This window comes from Pseudorasbora parva, chromosome 15 (genome assembly GCF_024679245.1).
Source record: "Pseudorasbora parva isolate DD20220531a chromosome 15, ASM2467924v1, whole genome shotgun sequence".
Lineage (NCBI taxonomy): Eukaryota > Metazoa > Chordata > Actinopteri > Cypriniformes > Gobionidae > Pseudorasbora > Pseudorasbora parva.
Window position 1 is genome coordinate 39,852,523 of NC_090186.1, and position 19,662 is coordinate 39,872,184.

The 19,662-nt window shown below is 38.3% G+C and overlaps 1 protein-coding gene and 1 long non-coding RNA gene across 3 annotated transcripts in view; one reads left to right on the forward strand and one right to left on the reverse strand.

Annotated features, from left to right (window-relative positions):
• The window catches only part of LOC137040852 (uncharacterized), a 91,958-nt gene extending 84,772 nt beyond the window's left edge, over positions 1 to 7,186 (reverse strand). Inside the window, exon 1 of the long non-coding RNA XR_010897998.1 lies at positions 6,998 to 7,186. This is a non-coding gene — a long non-coding RNA (uncharacterized lncRNA). The remainder of the gene's footprint in view (positions 1 to 6,997) is intronic.
• Positions 7,187 to 12,519: 5,333 nt separating this feature from the next.
• gzf1 (GDNF-inducible zinc finger protein 1) lies at positions 12,520 to 19,556 on the forward strand. 2 transcript variants are annotated; one of them, XM_067418704.1, is made up of 6 exons: positions 12,520 to 12,613; positions 13,258 to 14,510; positions 16,282 to 16,376; positions 16,458 to 16,625; positions 16,918 to 17,075; positions 18,499 to 19,556. In XM_067418704.1, exons 2-6 carry the CDS (start codon positions 13,276 to 13,278, stop codon positions 19,168 to 19,170), a joined length of 2,328 nt encoding a protein of 775 aa, XP_067274805.1. In that variant the 5' UTR covers positions 12,520 to 12,613; positions 13,258 to 13,275; the 3' UTR covers positions 19,171 to 19,556. The 2 variants fall into 2 exon arrangements, with proteins under 2 accessions (XP_067274805.1, XP_067274806.1); XM_067418705.1 differs by having other exon boundaries at positions 12,557 to 12,613; positions 13,264 to 14,510.
• Positions 19,557 to 19,662: the final 106 nt, after the last annotated feature.

The window sequence follows — 19,662 nt, forward strand, 5'->3', positions numbered from 1 at the left end:
ATTCCAGCAATACAGGACGAAAGCTATGACTGCAGCTCATAACCAGAGCATTTAAACACTAACTGGTTGTTTTGGTCACTTTGGTGGCATCTACTGAAACCTCCAATATAAATACAGAATATATTTTCAGAGTTTGGGTTTGTTTGGGTTCCTTCTGTCCACTATGAAATTTGGAAATATCTGCTGCCATTTTTGCATGTCCTTTTAGCATCTGTATATAATCTGTATAATAAAAACAAATTCCCAAACTCATGATGGTTAAATATTTGCTTCTTGAGGCCTGCCAATTGTCAGTTGTTAACACCAGCAAATATTTTTTTCTGAAAGGCAATTTCTGTATAGAAACAAACACATATTAAAAATTGATTGTTTGTTTGATTGATTGATTGTTCCTGATCTATTGCTCCTGTCTGTCTGCCTGCTGCTGCTGCCACCACAGTGTTTGTAGCTCTGTATAGCTGTGTTTGAATCTCTATTTGATATATTTTCTTTGTAATTTACACTGCTAAATATAACTTACTCATCACCATATAGTGTTTAATATAGCCTATCAATTTAAATTTGACATTACTAGCTTTTAATCTAAATCACTACCACACGTTAGCTTTTCGCTAGCCTGGTAGCTTTCCATCCCAGCATCCAGGTCTCCTGTTTTCTGAGTTCTATAGACAACTGTGGTGAGTTGGATTATTAAAAAGACTCCATCAGACAACTGTGGTAAGTTTTGGATTCATCAACAAATACGGTAAGCCATGTCTTCTTCTCCTGTCATTGTCACTTGCACTGCATGCTACATGTTTAGCATATCTATCTCCGTTGGCGAACAGGGCTTCACATGTGATAAATGTAAGGAATTAATCAGGCTGACGGAGAAGATTTCAGATTTAGAGACACGCATCCAAGCTTTATGTGAGAATAGTGAGAATGTAACAGCTTTAGATACTGCTTTGGATGCGACTAGCTTAGTGAACACTCATTGTTTGGTTCCGGCTGAGCCCGCGCAGCAGGGCTGGGTGACGATGAGAAAGCATAGTCGCGGATCAAAAAACCGCTCTTCCGTTCCGATTAGAACATCAAACAGGTTCTCCCCACTCAGTGACGCACCCACTGAGGATCCTGTTGAAAGTGCCCTAGTTATTGGCGATTCTATTACACGGAATGTGAAAATAGAGACACCAGCCACCATAGTCACATGTTTACCGGGAGCCAGAGCGCCTGACATCAAAGCAAATTTAAAAGTGCTGGCTAAAGCTAATCGTAAATTCTCTAAGATTATTATTCACGTTGGCACTAATGATGTTCGACTTCGCCAGTCGGAGATCACCAAAATTAACATTAAAGAGGTGTGTAATCTCGCAAGTACGATGTCAAAAGCCGTATATTTCTCTGGACCTCTCCCCGCGAAAAGGAGTGATGAAATAGTTAGCAGATTATCATCACTCAATGGCTGGTTGTCTAAGTGGTGTCTGCAAAATAACATAGGGTTCATAGACAATTGGAAAAGTTTTTGGGGCAGACCTGACCTGTTGAAGATGGACGGCATTCATCCCTCCTGGGCTGGTGCTGCTCTTCTCTCTAGTAATTTGGCACATAGTCTTAGAGCTAAACCTTGACTCACTGGGGCCCAGGTCAGGAAGCAGACAAACTGGCTAAACCAACCGTCTGCTAGCTGTCTCACGTCACCAAAGTCAGCTAAATCCCAGCACATAGAGACTCTTTCACCTAGATATTATCACATAGAGACTGTGTCTGTTCCCCGAATTAGTAAATACAAAAAACCATCAAAACCATTCAACAGTAAAAATTTAATTGATGTCCAACAAATAAACAACAGATATAATACGGATGAACAATTGATAAAGCTTGGGTTGCTGAATATTCGATCCCTTTCGCCAAAAACGCTTGTTGTCAATGATATGATTATAGATCATAACTTAGATGTGCTGTGTTTGACAGAAACCTGGCTAAAACCTGACGATTACATTACTTTAAATGAGTGCACCCCCCGAGATTATTGTTACAAACATGAGCCACGTCTGAAAGGTAAAGGGGGAGGTGTGGCTGTAATTTATAATAATATTTTCAGTATTACTCAGAAGTCTAGTTTCAAATATAATTCCTTTGAAGTTTTGGTGCTTTATGTAACACTGTGTAGTGTAAATGATAAATGCCTTCTGACATTTGTGTTGGCTACTGTATACAGGCCACCAGGGCACAATACAGACTTTATCAAAGAATTTGCTGGTTTTGTATCGGAGTTAGTATTAGCTGTAGATAAAGTACTAATTGTTGGGGATTTTAATATCCACGTAGACAATGAAAAAGACGCATTGGGATTGGCATTTAGAGACATTCTAAACTCTATTGGAGTTAGACAACACGTATCGGGACCCACTCATCGCCTTAATCATACTTTAGATCTAATAATGTCACATGGAATAAATGTTGATACTGTTAAAATTCTGCAGCAGAGCGATGACATCTCAGATCATTACCTAATATCATGTATACTTAATTTACCTAAGGCTGCAAAGCCATCCCCTCGCTTCAAATATGGTAGGACGATAACCGCTGCGACTAAAGATTGCTTTGTACATAATCTTCCTCATCAGTTCCATCTCCTCAGCATTACAGATAGCCAAGATGAACTTGATGCTGCAACCGAAACTATTGACTCTCTCCTTACTAGCACTTTAGACATAGTTGCTCCCCGGCGCTTAAAGAAGATTAAAGCAAATAATCCAACGCCGTGGTACAACGAGCACACTCGGGCCCTTAAAACAGCAGCCAGAAAAATGGAGCGCAGCTGGAAGAAAACAAAACTAGAGGTTTTTCGCAATTTGTGGAAAGAGAGCATGATTGCATACAGAAAGGCCATAAAAACTGCTAGATCTGCTTATTTCTCATCTCTTTTAGAAGAAAACAAACACAACCCTAAGTATTTATTCGATACAGTGGCTAAATTATCAAAAAATAAAGCTTCAGCTTCTGATGTTTGTAAACAACACAGCAGTAATGACTTTATGAACTTCTTTACTAGTAAGATTGATAATATTAGGAATAAAATTATAACCATGCAGCCGTCTATTACAGTATCACTTCAGACAGAGCACTGCAGGGTCACTGAGGAAAAATTACACTCATTCACTGCTATAGGAGGAGAAGAACTGGCTAAACTTGTAAAATCATCAAAATCAACAACATGTATGCTTGACCCTATACCGACTAGGCTATTAAAAGAGATACTTCCAGAGGTCATAGAGCCTCTGCTTAATATCATTAATTCATCTTTGACATTAGGATATGTACCGAAAACTTTTAAGTTGGCTATAATTAAACCACTTATTAAAAAAACACAACTTGATCCTAAAGAATTAGTCAATTACAGGCCAATCTCGAATCTACCGTTTCTATCAAAAATACTAGAAAAGGCCGTGTCTTCACAATTATGTTCTTTTTTAGAAAGAAATGGTATATGTGAGGATTTCCAGTCAGGATTTAGACCGTATCATAGCACTGAGAATGCTCTAATTAGAGTTACAAATGATTTACTCTTATCATCTGATCGTGGTTGTATCTCTCTATTAGTGTTACTCGATCTTAGCGCTGCATTTGATACTATCGATCACAATATTCTTCTGAATAGAATCGAAAATTATGTTGGCGTTAGTGGAACTGCTTTGGCATGGTTTAAATCGTACTTATCTGACCGTTATCAGTTTGTAGCAGTAAATGAAGAGATGTCACACCGATCACAAGTTCAGTATGGGGTACCGCAAGGCTCAGTGTTAGGACCGTTGCTTTTCACCCTGTATATGCTACCACTGGGAGATATCATTAGGAAACATGGCGTTAGTTTTCATTGTTATGCTGACGATACTCAGCTCTATATTTCCTCACGCCCGGATGAAACCTACCAATTCACAAGATTAACAGAATGCATAGCTGATATAAAAAATTGGATGAATAGTAATTTTCTGCAACTTAATTCAGATAAAACTGAATTTTTAATTATTGGACAGAAAAGCTCCACAAGTAGTAACCGAGAATACTGTCTAACACTTGATGAGTGCTCTGTCAAGCCCTCGTCGTCAGTGAGGAACCTGGGTGTGCTCTTTGATACCAATCTTTCATTTGAAAGCCACGTTTCTAGCATCTGTAAAACCGCATTCTATCATCTTAAAAATATATCTAAATTACGGCACATGCTTTCAATGCAAAATGCTGAACAGTTAGTACATGCGTTCATGAGCTCAAGGCTAGATTATTGTAATGCTCTACTGGGTGGTTGCCCTGCTCGCTTAATAAACAAACTCCAGCTAGTCCAAAATGCAGCAGCTAGAGTTCTTACTAGAACCAGGAAGTATGATCATATTAGTCCAGTTCTGTCAACACTGCACTGGCTCCCTATTAAACATCGCATACATTTTAAAATCATGCTTATTACTTACAAAGCACTAAATAGTTTAGCTCCCCGGTACTTAAGCGAGCTCTTAACGCATTATACCCCATCACGTCGATTGCGGTCTCAAAACTCTGGCCAGTTGATAATACCTAGAATATCTAAATCAACTGCAGGCGGTCGATCATTTTCCTATTTAGCTCCTAAATTGTGGAATAGTCTTCCTAGCATTGTTCGGGAAGCAGACACACTCTGTCAGTTTAAATCTAGACTAAAAACACATCTCTTTACTATGGCATACACATAAAACATTTTTAACTTTCATTATTCAGATCAATTGACTGATTGTTAGGCTGCATTAACTAGGTCAGCCGGAACCGGGAACACTTCCCATAACACCTGATGTACTAGTTACATCATAAAAAGAGTGACATCTACGCTAATGTTAGTCTCTCTGTTTATCCCGAGGTTTATCCCGGATCTGGGCCCTGTCCGGATCGGATGGTGGACCTGCCTGGACATGACCAACGCATCCTGGAGTGTCTGCTGAGCCGTGTCAAATGGTGTCTCCTCCGAATTTGCCTCACTGGCACGACATGCTCAAAACCCGTCTTCGGCGCAATAATTCCGATCTTTCATGTATTCATACTCTTGTGTAATTGACGCCCCATCCTAAATAAATCTGTCTCTTCCGTGATACCCTGAAAATTTTGAATAATCCGATCTAATATGATTTCCGACCTGTAAGGTTGCCAGAATAATAATCTTACACGGTGTGTTAATAGGCCAGAGGAGAACTGGCACCCCGACTGAGTCTGGTTTCTCCCAAGGTTTATTTTTCTCCATCATGCCCCGATGGAGTTTTGGTTCCTTGCCACTGTCGCCTTTGGCTTGGCTTGCTCAGTTGGGGACACTAAAAATATGATTAAAGTTATTCAACTTATTATACAAATAAAATATATGAATTAGGTCTTATTTAATTCTATAAACTATAATACTGATCTGCCAACATTGTCGCTATATGATAAATTAAAATAAGCTGATAACATCACTGTTTTCTCCAGTACGGCTGTACAGCCAAATCTAATTTTGTCGCAATATTACCCTGTTTGACACTGTGAAGCTGCTTTGACACAATCGTGATTGTAAAAGCGCTATATAAATAAAGTTGATTGATTGATTGATTGATTGAAAAAAATCCTGACTACAAAAGTTATAAACTATTTTTTTTTATTCAGACACCGTCAAAATTCCCAGTTTATTAGCTATAGTAAGAACTCAGAGTGTCAAATTAATCTTGATAATGTTTGATAACTTTGATAGAAAGGTAATGGATTACAATCAACTGTCAGCTGTAAAAATTCAAGTACACAAAAGGTTGCATTAGCAATTATAGAAAAAACACTGAAGCAAAATATGTTCAGGTCAAAGTGTCTAAGTGTCTTTTAAAGCTACACTGTGTAACTTTTTTAGTTTATTCTTAGCTAAAAACACTTAGTTCTTTCAAAAATATATGTGCTCATTAATGTATATTTACTTATTTCAAGTAATAAAGTATTCTCGTAAGTTTATAATATGCCATTGAAAATACATACGGGTGAGGGGTTTGAATGCTGGTCGCCATGTTGCCCCTCCATCTTGAAAGTACAGTAGCCAGAGAGGGACATACCCATAAATTCAAGCTTCGCCTTTCGCGTTTTAACACTTGATGGCACCGTGTCGAATGTGAAAAGGGGGATTGCCATGTTAATCTTGGACTAAATCGGCCACCGTAGGAGTTAAACCGAAATCAGAATTGAGAGGAACAGAAACTATTATTCACTGGATGGTCATATACCTTTACACCACTAGATGGGGGACAATATCACACAGTGTAGCTTTAAATCAATTTTACTGGTAGTATACTCTATGAAGAGTTTATGGGTATATGATGTCACAGTTTTCTTTATTATGCTATCCTCACTTATATAGCCTAAATAATGTCCTGCACCCACTAGTAAAAAAATGTATCTGGTGTCTGAATAATTTTTGGTTTGACTGTTTATAAAAAGTAGAAAAACCACACAAAAAAGAAAAAAACATTATATTATATTATATTATATAATATATATTGTATATTGTGTGACATTTTTATAACTTTTTTGTTTTAAAAAATATGAGAATTGCTTAACTTATTTTGATGACTTAAAACAATGTAAAAACATGCTTTGACATCTTGATTATATATACATTTTTACAGTGTTTAATTATAATTACTGTCGTTTTTCCCCCCAACTTTTAAGACATAGTCTCTATGTTATTTTGTATGCATTAGACTCAAAACACTAGTCCCGATCTCTCTAACAGGCCTATTATGCATATCAACAGGCCTCAAGGTGTGAGACAACTCAATGCCATTATTATTGTGTTTTTCCAAGCAAGTTACCATTTAAAAAGAGTTTTACTACACGACTTCTTCCTGCTGTCTTCCTTTTTAAGAGCATTCTGTGTTTATAGGCTTTAAGTTCAGCTTGAACGTGTGACCTTAACATTCCTTTTCACGGTTTCCTGCTTTCTGACACTCAACAAGATTTCCAGACCAACAGTATAGCCTACCATAATGCACTGAGGCAGATGTGGCTCCATTGTTTTGAGCTGGGGGAGAGGGAGGGCTTTCTGTAGCTGTCTGGTTTTGAAAGCGTGCCGGGTTACAGCAGCGCAGACGCCGTGGCGGAGCTCCAGAGGTAAATGGAAAACCACAGTCTCCGGTCCACACAAGTGCAGCATGAGTCACCGGAAGGAGCCGCGCACTTGCAGAACTCATTAAGGGAAATGCAAGGCATATGGATTTCCTATGTCAATAAAGAGCGCTTGGCAGACCACGCAAACCCCCTGGTGAATCCTGGAGGACTAACACACAGAAAACGTCTAAACTTGCATCTGATTAGCATGATAGAACATGGCTCGACTGAATAAAGAGTCCAGTTTTCTCTCAACAGATCATTAATGACAAAGACGGAGCACTTTATGAAACGGGCCCGCCGTGGAGGCGAAAACATCTCTGTAGTGGAAGCTTTAGAAATGCCCCTGTCACTTTTAGTCAGTTTAAACTTGACATGTCCTAACTACTAAGGAAGGGTTCCACATTACTGCAGTGCATTTCCATGTCTGTGTTTAGTTTTCAGTGTCTAGCGGGTGGGTTTTGTCCAGATCAAATTAATGCAGAGGATCAAATGTAACTGTGCAAAGCCCGGACATGCATACCAAACTCAGGTCCAGTTTTCCATTCTGTCCATGCTGCGCTTTCAACAAACCTTTGTGCAACAGCGCCATCTGGTGGAAATGTTTTTTAGTCCTTTTGCATTAATATGTTAGCCTTACTGTTATCTATGAGGTAGGCTAGTGTGCTTTAAAGCAATGACAACATTCGCATTTAGAAAATATAAGCGTTCAAAACTTACAGCCTCTCACTTCCTGCAAATGTGGATCAATGATTTTTTTGATGACCTCATTCCACACTTCAGCTTCTCGTCAGATTTTCTGTTCAATGCTCTCTAGAATCTAAAGCACCTAAATAGACACTGAAGCTGCAGATAAAATCGGTCAATTGTTTACACATTTACTATTTTCTACATGGTGAATGGCACATAGTGAACTGTATATAAGAGATAGGGAACAATTCAGACCAAGCCTGCTGCACTCCTGTTGAAAACTGAAGCCAAGCGTCTCGATCGCCCCCAGGTGGTTGTTCCCAGTATAGCTCATCATAACCCCCGCCCCTCCAAACACAAACTTGTGACCGCCATTTTTTAAATAGAATGAGCCATGAGCCATTGTTGATGGAAGGCTTGTTCGAGATGCATCGACGCACTGTGCAGACCGATCACCGTATGACATCAAAGTACAGCGAGCGCAAACAAGTCCTCATGCTTTGAATCGCTCACGCAGTATTTTGATATCATATGCGGATCGGTCCACACAGCGCCGATGCATCTCGGCCATAAGCCTGGTGTGACGTACAGTGACGTAAGACCGAGCTCTGTGGTGGCTCTTTAGCCTGTGGAAAGCCAAACTTAGAACTCACACTGCACTGGCTCTGAACTAGCACCCGGTTCATTCTGATCAGGCATTACATTTTAACATTATGACCACTGACAGGTGAAGTGCATAACACTGACTATCTCTTCATCACTGTACCTGTTTGTGGGACATATTAGGTAATATTATCATAAGGATTTGAGCGAGTTTGACAAGGGCCAAATTGTGATGGCTAGGCGACTGGGTCCGAGCATCTCCAAAACTGCAGCTCTTGTGGGGTGTTCCCGGTCTGCAGTGGTCAGTATCTATCAAAAGTGCTCCAAGGAAGGAACAGTGGAGAACCGGAGACAGGGTCACGGGCGGCTAAGGCTCATTGATGCACGTGGAGAGTGAAGGCTGGCCCGTGTGAACATACTGTAGCTCAAATTGCTCAAGAAGTTCATGCTGGGAAACCGTGAGTCCTGCCATCTCTGAACTAGCACCGGAAAAGGGGTAATGATGTTTTTATTTCAAGTGTTCGGTTTTTAAGTAATTTTGATGCTATATTAACAGGGGATGTGCATGATTGACAGCTGAGATTGACGGCTTCTCTGAGTGAAGTTGTCACTGAGGCACTAACAGACTTTTTTCATGAGGATATTGGAGCTTTCTATAATTTCTACATTTCCATAACTATTAATTTCACAGCAACATAATGAATTGTTCTGCCTCTGCGAGAGTGTGGGCGAGCTTTTGGTGTGCGCGGCTCTACTTCCTGCTCTCTACTGCGCTGACTCTGTCCCAAATCTGAACAAGATGTCAGCGCCATATTCAGACATTGGCGGCTTTTCTTCGGTGGTCGTCTATATTTTTTGCCGTCTATGATTCAGACAGTATGCTTTCTATTGGGGAAAATAAAGTTTTCACGTTAGTGTCACATGAACTGCCGCACCCCGCGCCCACACAATCTGCTCTAGACACGACAGCACAGAGCGGATCATATACGCATATGACGGCACAGACCAGAAATTGTATCGGACTATTTGAATTCTGCACAGAATGTTGTATTTCAAAGAAACATGGAGGAGAAATGGTTAGAGATTAGAAACTGTGCACTGTAAAAAAATTTGGTTGTTTTTTGTTGGTTTAACTTAAAAAAGTAAGTAACCTGGTTGCCTTAAAATTTTGAGTTTATTGAAATTAAAAATTTGAGTTGATATAATGAAGGAAATTTGTTTAATAAATAGAAACTCAAAATATTATTGTATCTGAACCACATAAAATTTTTTGATAAATCATGAAAATAGCACTATTTGGCATGTTTCACTGCGTCATCAGAAATAAAACACACAATTACCCAATATGCTTACAAAATCTTTTAATAATATTTTAATAAAGGTTGTCGAATCTCAAAAAAATTTCATTGTATTAACTCAAAATTTCAATTTCAATGAACTCAAAATTTTAAGGCAACCAGGTAACTTTTTTTCGAAATGATTTTTTACAGTGTGGCTTTACTGAGCCCAATTCTGGCCAAGCTGTGATATAAACAAAATGCTATTGGCTATTGTGAAAAGGGGGAGGAGCTGTTTGGTTAGTCCCGCCCTGTCTCCCTGTTGCAAGTTTTAGCAACTCATTTGGCCTTTTTCAAGACCTTTTTAAGACCAAGTAAAGACAATTTAAGGAAAAAATTGAAGGGAACACAATACATCAATATGTTCTCGAAATGAAAAAGGCTAAAAAAACAATTATACTTTAGATTTTGAAAATACAACTTCCAACAGATATCCATTACTTTTCAATTTGACCAAAACAAAAGCCGGTTGAATACCTCTGCTTTCAACCACGAGAATATGGACATAACTTTTATTGGAGCTTCTGATCACACTGCAATAAACATTGTGTTCTTCCTCTGTATTTTTTCCAGTACAATTGACAAAAGATTATTTAATCAAGATGCATTTTCTTGTAGATGAATATGACATATACACATATATAAATGAAATTGATCAAAACAAAGCAAGTTTTGCTTAAAATAAGAACAAATATCTGCCAACGGCTCAGAAAAAAATCTGCTTAATTCAAAGGGAAGTTTTAAAAGATATTCTTTCTCGTTTTAAGCATTAATTCACTTAATTATTTTTACTTTCGGACCTCTGATAAACATATCAGACATGTTTTTATATTTGTATTGGAAATCAGGACAAAATACTAAGGAATATATATATTTGCAATGCCATGCAACATTTAATTCCATAAATGTATGAATCTAATACAGAGCAGTCTGCTCTGATTTAAGACCTTCATTTATGTAAGGGTGAATGAAGACCTTTTACAGACCTGTGGAAACTCCGTAGTATGAATCAAACCACTCTAACTCTTAAAATAAAGGTTCTTTACTGGCGTTAATGGTTTGATGAAGAACATGAACATCCTTGGAACATTTCCATTGCATCAAAGGTTCTTTATGGCATTCTATGCTTTCAATTTTATGGCATTGTGAGAGCGGGATACATTATTCATATCGTGCATAGTTTACACACGGCACACTGCATAAATATTATTGCTAATCCTAATGTTTTTTCAAATTGAATTGCTACAGGCTTTAAACAACATCAGGAAATGTGTTTAAAATGTGGCTATATGTGTGATGCAATTTTGTGTGATTCAATTCTGAGCTCATTTATATACCACAGAGATTTACTGCCAGTAGCTCTGTAATAAAACCTAAAACTATAAGCTTGTTAAGCTTCATCTATATTTTTTTCTCTGCCCATCTGTGAACATGAGACTTGAAGCTATTTTATTTAAAGGCCAAAAAAAAAAAAAAAAACCTACAGTTATATGGTTTGAGAAACGAAATGCAAAAGAACTGCTGACTGACCTTTATTTCCACCCCAAAATGTATGTAGATTGTAGCAGATTGCAGACCTCCTTGTATGCATTCACAGGCAAAAATAGTAATAGGGTGGTCACAGTAACAGTTTACCCATGAACTCAGTTGCCCTTTAGTATTTTAAGAGCAATATCTTGTTTAGCAAAGGTTACAAGCCACAGGCACAGAGTGGGTGGGTGGTTATGTTTATAGCATGAGCAATATTTTCCCACCCCATGACATGTCTTTAAAACTCTGACCAAAAAAACTGTTGTGCAAGTTATGTAGAAAAATCCAGCCTGAAAATATAAAACATTACCTGCTTGGAGGAGTTATACAGCTTTCATGTGGAGAAAAAAAGGAAAAAAGTATACACTGATCAGGCATTACATTTTAACATTATGACCACTGACAGGTGAAGTGCATAACACTGAGTGACTATCTCTTCATCACTGCACCTGTTTGTGGGACATATTAGGCAATATTATCATAAGAATTTGAGTGAGTATGACAAGGGCCAAATTGTGATGGCTAGACGACTGGGTCAGAGCATCTCCAAAACTGCAGCTCTTGTGGGGTGTTCCCGGTCTGCAGTGGTCAGTATCTATCAAAAGTGCTCCAAGGAAGGAACAGTGGAGAACCGGAGACAGGGTCATGGGCGGCTAAGGCTCATTGATGCACGTGGGGAGCGAAGGCTGGCCCGTGTGAACATACTGTAGCTCAAATTGCTCAAGAAGTTCATGCTGGGAAACCGTGAGTCCTGCCTTTGACACGTACCACCTAAGCATTGTTATGCATATTATATATATAATATGCATAACAATGCTTAGGTGGTACGTGTCAAAGGCAGGACTCACGGTTTCCCAGCATGAACTTCTTGAGCAATTTGAGCTACAGTACCACCTAAGCATTGTTATGCATATTATATATATATATATATATATATATATATATATATATATATATATATATATATATATATATATATATATATATATATATATATATATATATATATATATATATAAAATGATGCATGAAAGTAATAACAGTTTAAAAAAATATTAATATATATATATATATATATATATATATATATATATATATATATACATTTAAAAATTCAAAATCAGACAAAATTATGTATCCATACAAAAGAAACAGATATAAAATATTTAAAAGAAAGTTAATTTAAAAAAAAAAATACTTTAAATCAAGAGAACTCAATTTCCCACAATGCCCTCTGCTCTAGTGTGCGCTAAGTGCGCGTTCTACCGGAAATACCCTTGTTGTGCCTGTGGATTTGATTTGTACAGGGCTGCCGTTTTACTGGCCTTACGGTAAGAAATCTCCAGCATGCAAACCCTCCTTTCACGGCATGTCACAGATGGACATTAAACATCCGACCTATTCACCTGTATTTCTCTCTTTAGTTACATTAGCACAGTTTCTAATATCTGAAGACAAAGCTAATGATGCTAACTGCTTTAGCGTCCCCTTTTTACTTTCTCTTGACGGGTTTTGCTCCAAAGCACATACACGAACACGTATAAATAATTATGTAAATAAAAGACATTTAAATGAGACTGGGAAATATTGGTTTATATATTTTGTTACCATGATATACAAAGTTAAAGCTTTAGCATCCACGATAACTGGCGTAACATTAATGTAACGTTAGTTACAAGGTAAGTTACAGAAATACAGTGGTTATATTTATCAATTAAAAAACAACAAAAACCCAAAGTGATTTATAAGGTGTTTAAAAGACTGCGTTGTTTATCACAATATTAACTGATTGTTTGTAACTCTTTAAACTCTTTAAACTGAGTACAGTATCGATCGAAAGTTATATATATATATATATATATATATATATATATATATATATATATATATATATATATATATATATATATATATATATATATATATAATGATAAATATGTCTGTTAAACGACTTGCCTTATTTATGTCCTGACAGGTGCAGAAACCAGTGAATATGAAGAATGGATTTGTTCAACTGCAATCCAGCTGTCACCATAAAAATCTGCTCAATGCCATGTGGAAGCTGAGGACCATGGGAAACCTGTGTGACATCACGGTGCAGGTGGATTTTCAAGGAGAGCTGGAGGAGTTTGATGCCCATCAGGTGGTCCTCGCCGCATCCAGTGGTTACTTCAAATCCTATCTCTTATCTAATGACCAAGTGAAAAAGATTTTCCTGAGTGACATTTCACCAAATGCATTTGCAAAATTCTTGGATTATGTGTATTCTGGGAAAATGAAGGTGAAGAAAAGTTACATCAGTACCATATTACAAATGGCTAATCTCCTGAAGTGCCAAGGTTTAGTGGATGCTTGTGAGGCCGAAATTCCAGCTGAATCTCTACAGAAAGATCTTGATTCAAGTACTCAAGTCAAGACAAAACAAGAATGTGTGAAAAGAGCAGTAAAGAGAAAAAAGAGAGTAAAAGTGCCTGAAAATGTGAATGAGACGGAACCGGATGTGCACGGCAGGAGAAGTAGTAGGTTAGCTGGTCGCAGAGTCTCTGTGGACTTCCCTCTGAAAAAGTCAAAGATACAAACAGAAACGTTTGACGAATCCGACACAGCAGTAGAAGAAGAACAGTCGTCACATGATCCAGAGGCAGAACCAGTGCAGGACACATTGGGTGAAAAAGGCGCTTGCGATGACAGCGGGTCTGAGTCACATCACAACCTGCCTGAGGAAGACCCTCAAGAATCAGACTACCTGCCTAATGAGGAAAGGGACGAGGCCGATGAAGCAGATAAGGAAACCAAGAGAGGAGCTGCAAAGTACAGGTGTGAAAAATGCAGCCGCTCCTTCTACTATGAGAAGAGCTACCTGAAGCACTTGAAGGTCAGTCACGGGGTACAGATGGACACCACGTTCCGCTGTGACATCTGCGAGCAGACGTTCGCCAACCGCTGCAACCTGAAAATCCACCAGAGGCACGTGCACAACGACGAGAGGCTCTTCCCCTGCGAGATCTGCAACAAAACCTTCAAGCGCAAGAAGGACGTGACCCGCCACAGACGGCAGGTGCACGAGGGCGGCACGGACAGGCACTTCTGTGACATCTGCGGCAAATCTCTGAGCTCCAAAACGGCCCTGACTCTGCATGAGCGGACACACTCTGGAGACAAACCCTTCAAATGTGATGAGTGTGGATCCAGATTCTCTCAGAGTTCAGCTCTCAAGACACATCAAAGGTAATGTGGCAACATCTGGGATATGCTAGTTTAGCTGATACAAGTCATTTGAACAAACCCTAAATATTAGGGTGCTAAATACATGAATGCTACCTCTAATTGGCTTTTGTCAGTAAGCAACTACACAATAATAAAGGTGTATTAGCATCCTGCTCCAAAAACCTTAACAACTGTATAGCAAAACCCTGTCAACAAGCAACTACATGGTACCATGGCATCCTGGTGGATGCTACACATTGGTGGTGGTTGAGGAGATTTCCATATAAAGGAGCCCTTTCCATATAAAGTGCTTTGAGTGCCTCGAAAAGCACTATATAAATGGAACAAATTAATTATTAAAATACCATTATGACAGCTAAATTTGCACAGGCATCACTAACATTATTTTGGGGGAAAAGTAAAAATCTAGTTACACTGCTCGGCCAAAAAAGTCGCTGTTTGGATTTAAATAGGCAAAGTCTAAGTGAGTCTATGACTGGATCATTATTGCAGTGATTATATTATGTTTCTAGCGTGTTATACAGTGGGGCAAAAAGGATTTAGTCAGCCACCAATTATGCAAGTTCTCCAATTTAAAAAGATGAGAAATGCCTGTAATTTTCCATCATAGGTACACTTCAACAATGAGAGACAGAATGAGAAAAAAAAAATCCAATTGGCTGATTTTTAAAGAATTTATTTGCATAAATAAGTATTTGGTCAATAACAAAAGTTCATCTCAATACTTTGTTATATACCCTTTGGTGGTAATGACAGAGGTTAAACGTTTTCTGTAAGTCGCCACAAGGTTTTTACACACTGTTGCTGGTAGTTTATGGGGTTGAGATCTGGAGACTGCTTCTTATGAAGCCACGCCTTCATTGCCTGTGCGGTGTGTTTGGGATCATTGTCATGCTGAAAGGCCCAGCCACGTATCATCTTCAATGCCCTTTCTGATGGAAGGTGGTTTTTACTCAAAATCTCACGATACATGGCCCTATTCATTCTTTCCTTTACACGGATCAGTCGTCCTGGTCCCTTTGCAGAAAAACAGCCCCAAAGCATGATGTTTCGGACATGTACTGGCTTAAGCAGGGGGACACGTCTGGCCCTGCAGGATTTGAATCCCTGGCGGCGTAGTGTGTTACTGATGGTAGCCTTTGTTACTTTGGTCGTGCTGGTCATTCACTAGTTCTCCTGTGTCGTTCTGATATTTTTGCTCACCGTTCTTGTGATCATTTTGACCCCACGAGGTGAGATCTTGCATGAAGCCCCAGATCAAAGGAGATTATCAGTGGTCTTGTGTGTCTTCCATTTTCTAATAATTGCTCCCACAGTTGACTTCTTCACACCAAGCTGCTTACCTTATTGCAGATTCCCAGACTGGTGCAGGTCTACAATTTTGTTCCTGGTGTCCTTTGACAGCTCCTGGTGTCCTTTGTTTGGAGTCTGACTGTTTGAGGTTGTGGACAGGTGTCTTTTATACTGATAACAAGTTCAAATAGGAACCATTAATACAGGTAATGAGTGGAGGACAAAGGAGCCTCTTAAAGAAGAAGTTACAGGTCTGTGAAAGCCAGAAATATAGCTTTTTTGTAGGGGATCAAATACATTTTCCACCATAATTTGCAAATAAATTATTTTAAAATTCGACAATGTTATTTTCTGGATTTTTTTCCTCATTCTGTCTCAGCTTACTCAAAGTTGAACTCAAAATTAATTTTAGAATACGTGCAGAAGATCTGGGTTGCGCACGTTTATTATTTACGCATTCTTTCTCATGTTTTTCCAGGATCCACACCGGAGAGAAACCTTTCGCCTGTGACCTCTGTGATGCCAGATTTACTCAGAACCACATGTTGTCTTACCACAGAAGATGCCACACGGGTGAGTGAACTGATTCTTGTTACTGAAAGAAAAATAATATAATATAATATAATAATAAGATAACGAATTCCTCTTCTTTAGGTGAAAAGCCGTTCATGTGTGAGAACTGTGGGAAGAGCTTTGCATCTAAAGAATACCTGAAACATCACAACAGAATCCATTCAGGATTCAGACCCTACAAATGTGAAACCTGCGGAAGAGCGTTTGCTCAAAGGAACTCCCTCCACCAGCATATGAAAATACACACAGGTATCCTTCACACGTATTTGAATATTGCTGTGCATTTAAAAAAAATCTAATGCCTCTAATGTGACATATACTAAAGCTTACTGATAATATAAAATAGTGGCATAAGCAGTTTGATGAAAGACACCAATGTGCAGTAAATAATTACATTAATTATAATTACATAAAACTGTGAACATAGTTATTAGCATAACCATAGGCTGGTGATGAACATGCAGTGCACAGCTGGTATATTTCACAATAGGGATGATCATTTAAACCAGAAGTATCAGTTTTGTCACTGCTTTCGTCACAGGTGAAAGGCCGTATCATTGTAAGGACTGTAATAAGCAGTTCACTCAACTCAACGCCCTGCAGAGACATCAGAGAATCCACACAGGAGAGAAGCCGTACATGTGCAGCATGTGTGGAAGAACGTTCACAGACAAATCCACAGTACGCCGACACACTCTGGTAAAAAACCTGCCACTTTACACAGCACGGTTTTATAAGAGGGGTTTATAGCGCCTATAAAAAATATTCATGCCCATGGGCTTTCAGGTTCATTGCATTACAACATTAAATCATAATGTATTTAACTGTAAATGGTGCAAAAAGTCCAGAAAGGGCTGTAAGTATTTTTATAGGTACCTGTATGCTAACTAAATCTGTCACTGATGTTTCCTAACTTTTAAAAGAAATTCATACTTTTATTCAGCGAGGATTCATTAAGTTGAGCAAATCAATCAAATGTGAAAGGAAATACAATTGTTCCACAATAATTCCATTTTAAATGTTTCATCAAAATATAATCCTGAAAATAAATGTATAATTTTTCACAAAAATATTAAGTAGCATAACTGATTTTACCTTTATAAAAAAATTTTTTTATTGAGTAGCAAATACTCATTAAAATGATTTCGGAAGGATTATTTGACACTGAATAATGTAGTAAAGATGCTGACAATTCAGCTTTGATCATAGAAATAAATTACATTACATAAATATATAAAATAGAAAACTTTTTTAAAATTGTAATAATACTGTTTTTACTGCATTTTTGATTCAGATAAATTAGTTTCAAATAGACTTAGTTTCAAAAACAATTCAAATTGATCCTATTTACTTTAATAGCACATATTACTAGTCTTATCGTAAACAATTAATTTGTGCAAATTAATCCACAAACAAAAAATGTCTTTGTAATATTTAACCCCTTCTGAATGCATACTGAACTGACTTTAGGACCAGCCGAGCAGCTCATTTCCTCCATAGAGCATGAAAGATCATGTTATATTATCTTTTTTCCAATAAAACTTATTTTGAGTTTAATTGAAAGGTTTATGCATGAAATTGAGTTTTTTTAAAAATATAAGTTTGTGAAGGATGTGCGTAAATTAAACGAAATAAAATAAGCTTTCTGGAGAAGGAAAAAAAATATTTTCTGGCTTCGGGTCAACTTGACCCGTGCGAGAAGGATTTGTTACAAAGTGCGAGGGCTAATCAAAATCTGAAAATGTACTTCCCCTCTGGAATGGACTTCCTTCTCTGGCTGAGTGGGACGCCCACTTTTCTAGATCCAATCAATTCCCAGCAGGAAAAAACAAGTCGCACCTTCTATTTTTTCATTCAATATTTAGTTTCGTTCTGAAAATACTTCACTGAACTAAATTGGGTTGCAACTTCCAGTTCTGTTAGCAGTTTCACAGCTGTTTTTTTACTATAATCATCAAACTCTATATCGTCACTCTCTATGTTGACTATAATCATCACATTAGTATTAATTAGATATCAATAATGCTGGTTAAGCTATATGCATATGCAAGTTAAGTTAATAGGGATTTAGTGGTGTGCATTGAATTGGGACTTAATATTATTAAACGTTTTCCTTATGCAGACGCATGACAAACAAACTCCATGGAAGAACTTCCTGGTTGTTTTGGAGGGAAATGTTGAAGACAGAGCTAAGAAACCTAAGGGCTCTTCTCAGAAAAAGGACAAGGCGGCGACGGCTGTTTTCGAGGCACAGGCTCATCAGGGACACACAGGGAAGCCCCAAGAAGTGGTGACTGTGTCCGGAGAGCCCGTGACCATTTCTGGAGACTGGGCTGGACCTGGAACCATCGCGCTGGTCAGCCACACCACCCTGGGCGGCCTCACGGTCATCCAGACCGAAGTGCCTGCGGGCACACAACTGCAGCCGCTAGTCACCACGGACGGCACCAGCGTGATATCTCTGGATCCTTCTGGGGTTGGGATGCCTGTGACCGTTCCCTTTTCTATCCCCATTTCGGTCGCACATTCCATCGGCGTTTCGCCATCGATATCTGGGTCTGTGCCCATCACAGTCACCAGTCACGTTTCAGACGCCATATTGGCTCCTGCAGTGTCAGAAGCCGATGAAACAGAGAGAGCTCTGGCATCGGCTGCAGTTGATGAGTGTGTAGCGGCCCAGTCTGTTGTGGTAGGGGAGACGGACTGTGCAAACACCCAACAGGAAGTCAGTGACAGCATACAAACTGCAGATGCTTCAAATAGTATAGAAATCTCAATAGAAGATGCAGAGTAGATTATATCAACCTTAGTTGCAAAAACTTGTCAGAATCAAACATTGCTTTAAATAATGAGATGTAATTACTTTTTTTGCTTTATAAAGGACATGTCTTGATTTGATCATCAAATCATCCTTAATGTGTGTGACTAGTAAATCACAATGATATATCTGGTTTGTTTCTGACATCATGTGATTTCCCCTTGCATTTCTTGTCATTAAATAGTTTTTTTGTTTTTTTTTCTTCTTTTCTCTGTAATGATTTTCACTGATATGTATTATGCTCAACACTACAAGTACACCTTTCAAATGATGCAACACTTCATTTTTAGTATCCTATTATGTGTATAATGATTTGCAACCATGACGACACTCATTAAAATCATTCAATAGTGTCTATTGAATTCAGCTTCCTTTTCCTCATTTAGATCAGAACGCAAAATTCTGGCCCATGATAAAAAACAGTAAATAAAAAGTTACATTTTGTTATAATATAAGTTGGATGTCATG

What these genes read in the sequence shown, in the direction of transcription:
- gzf1 (XM_067418704.1), top strand. Translation starts at nt 13,276, where the DNA reads ATGAAGAATGGATTTGTTCAACTGCAATCCAGCTGTCACCATAAAAAT. An exon ending in GCTCTCAAGACACATCAAAG is followed by an intron (nt 14,511 to 16,281) that starts GTAATGTGGCAA and finishes ATGTTTTTCCAG; the next exon opens with GATCCACACCGGAGAGAAAC. An exon ending in CCACAGAAGATGCCACACGG is followed by an intron (nt 16,377 to 16,457) that starts GTGAGTGAACTG and finishes CCTCTTCTTTAG; the next exon opens with GTGAAAAGCCGTTCATGTGT.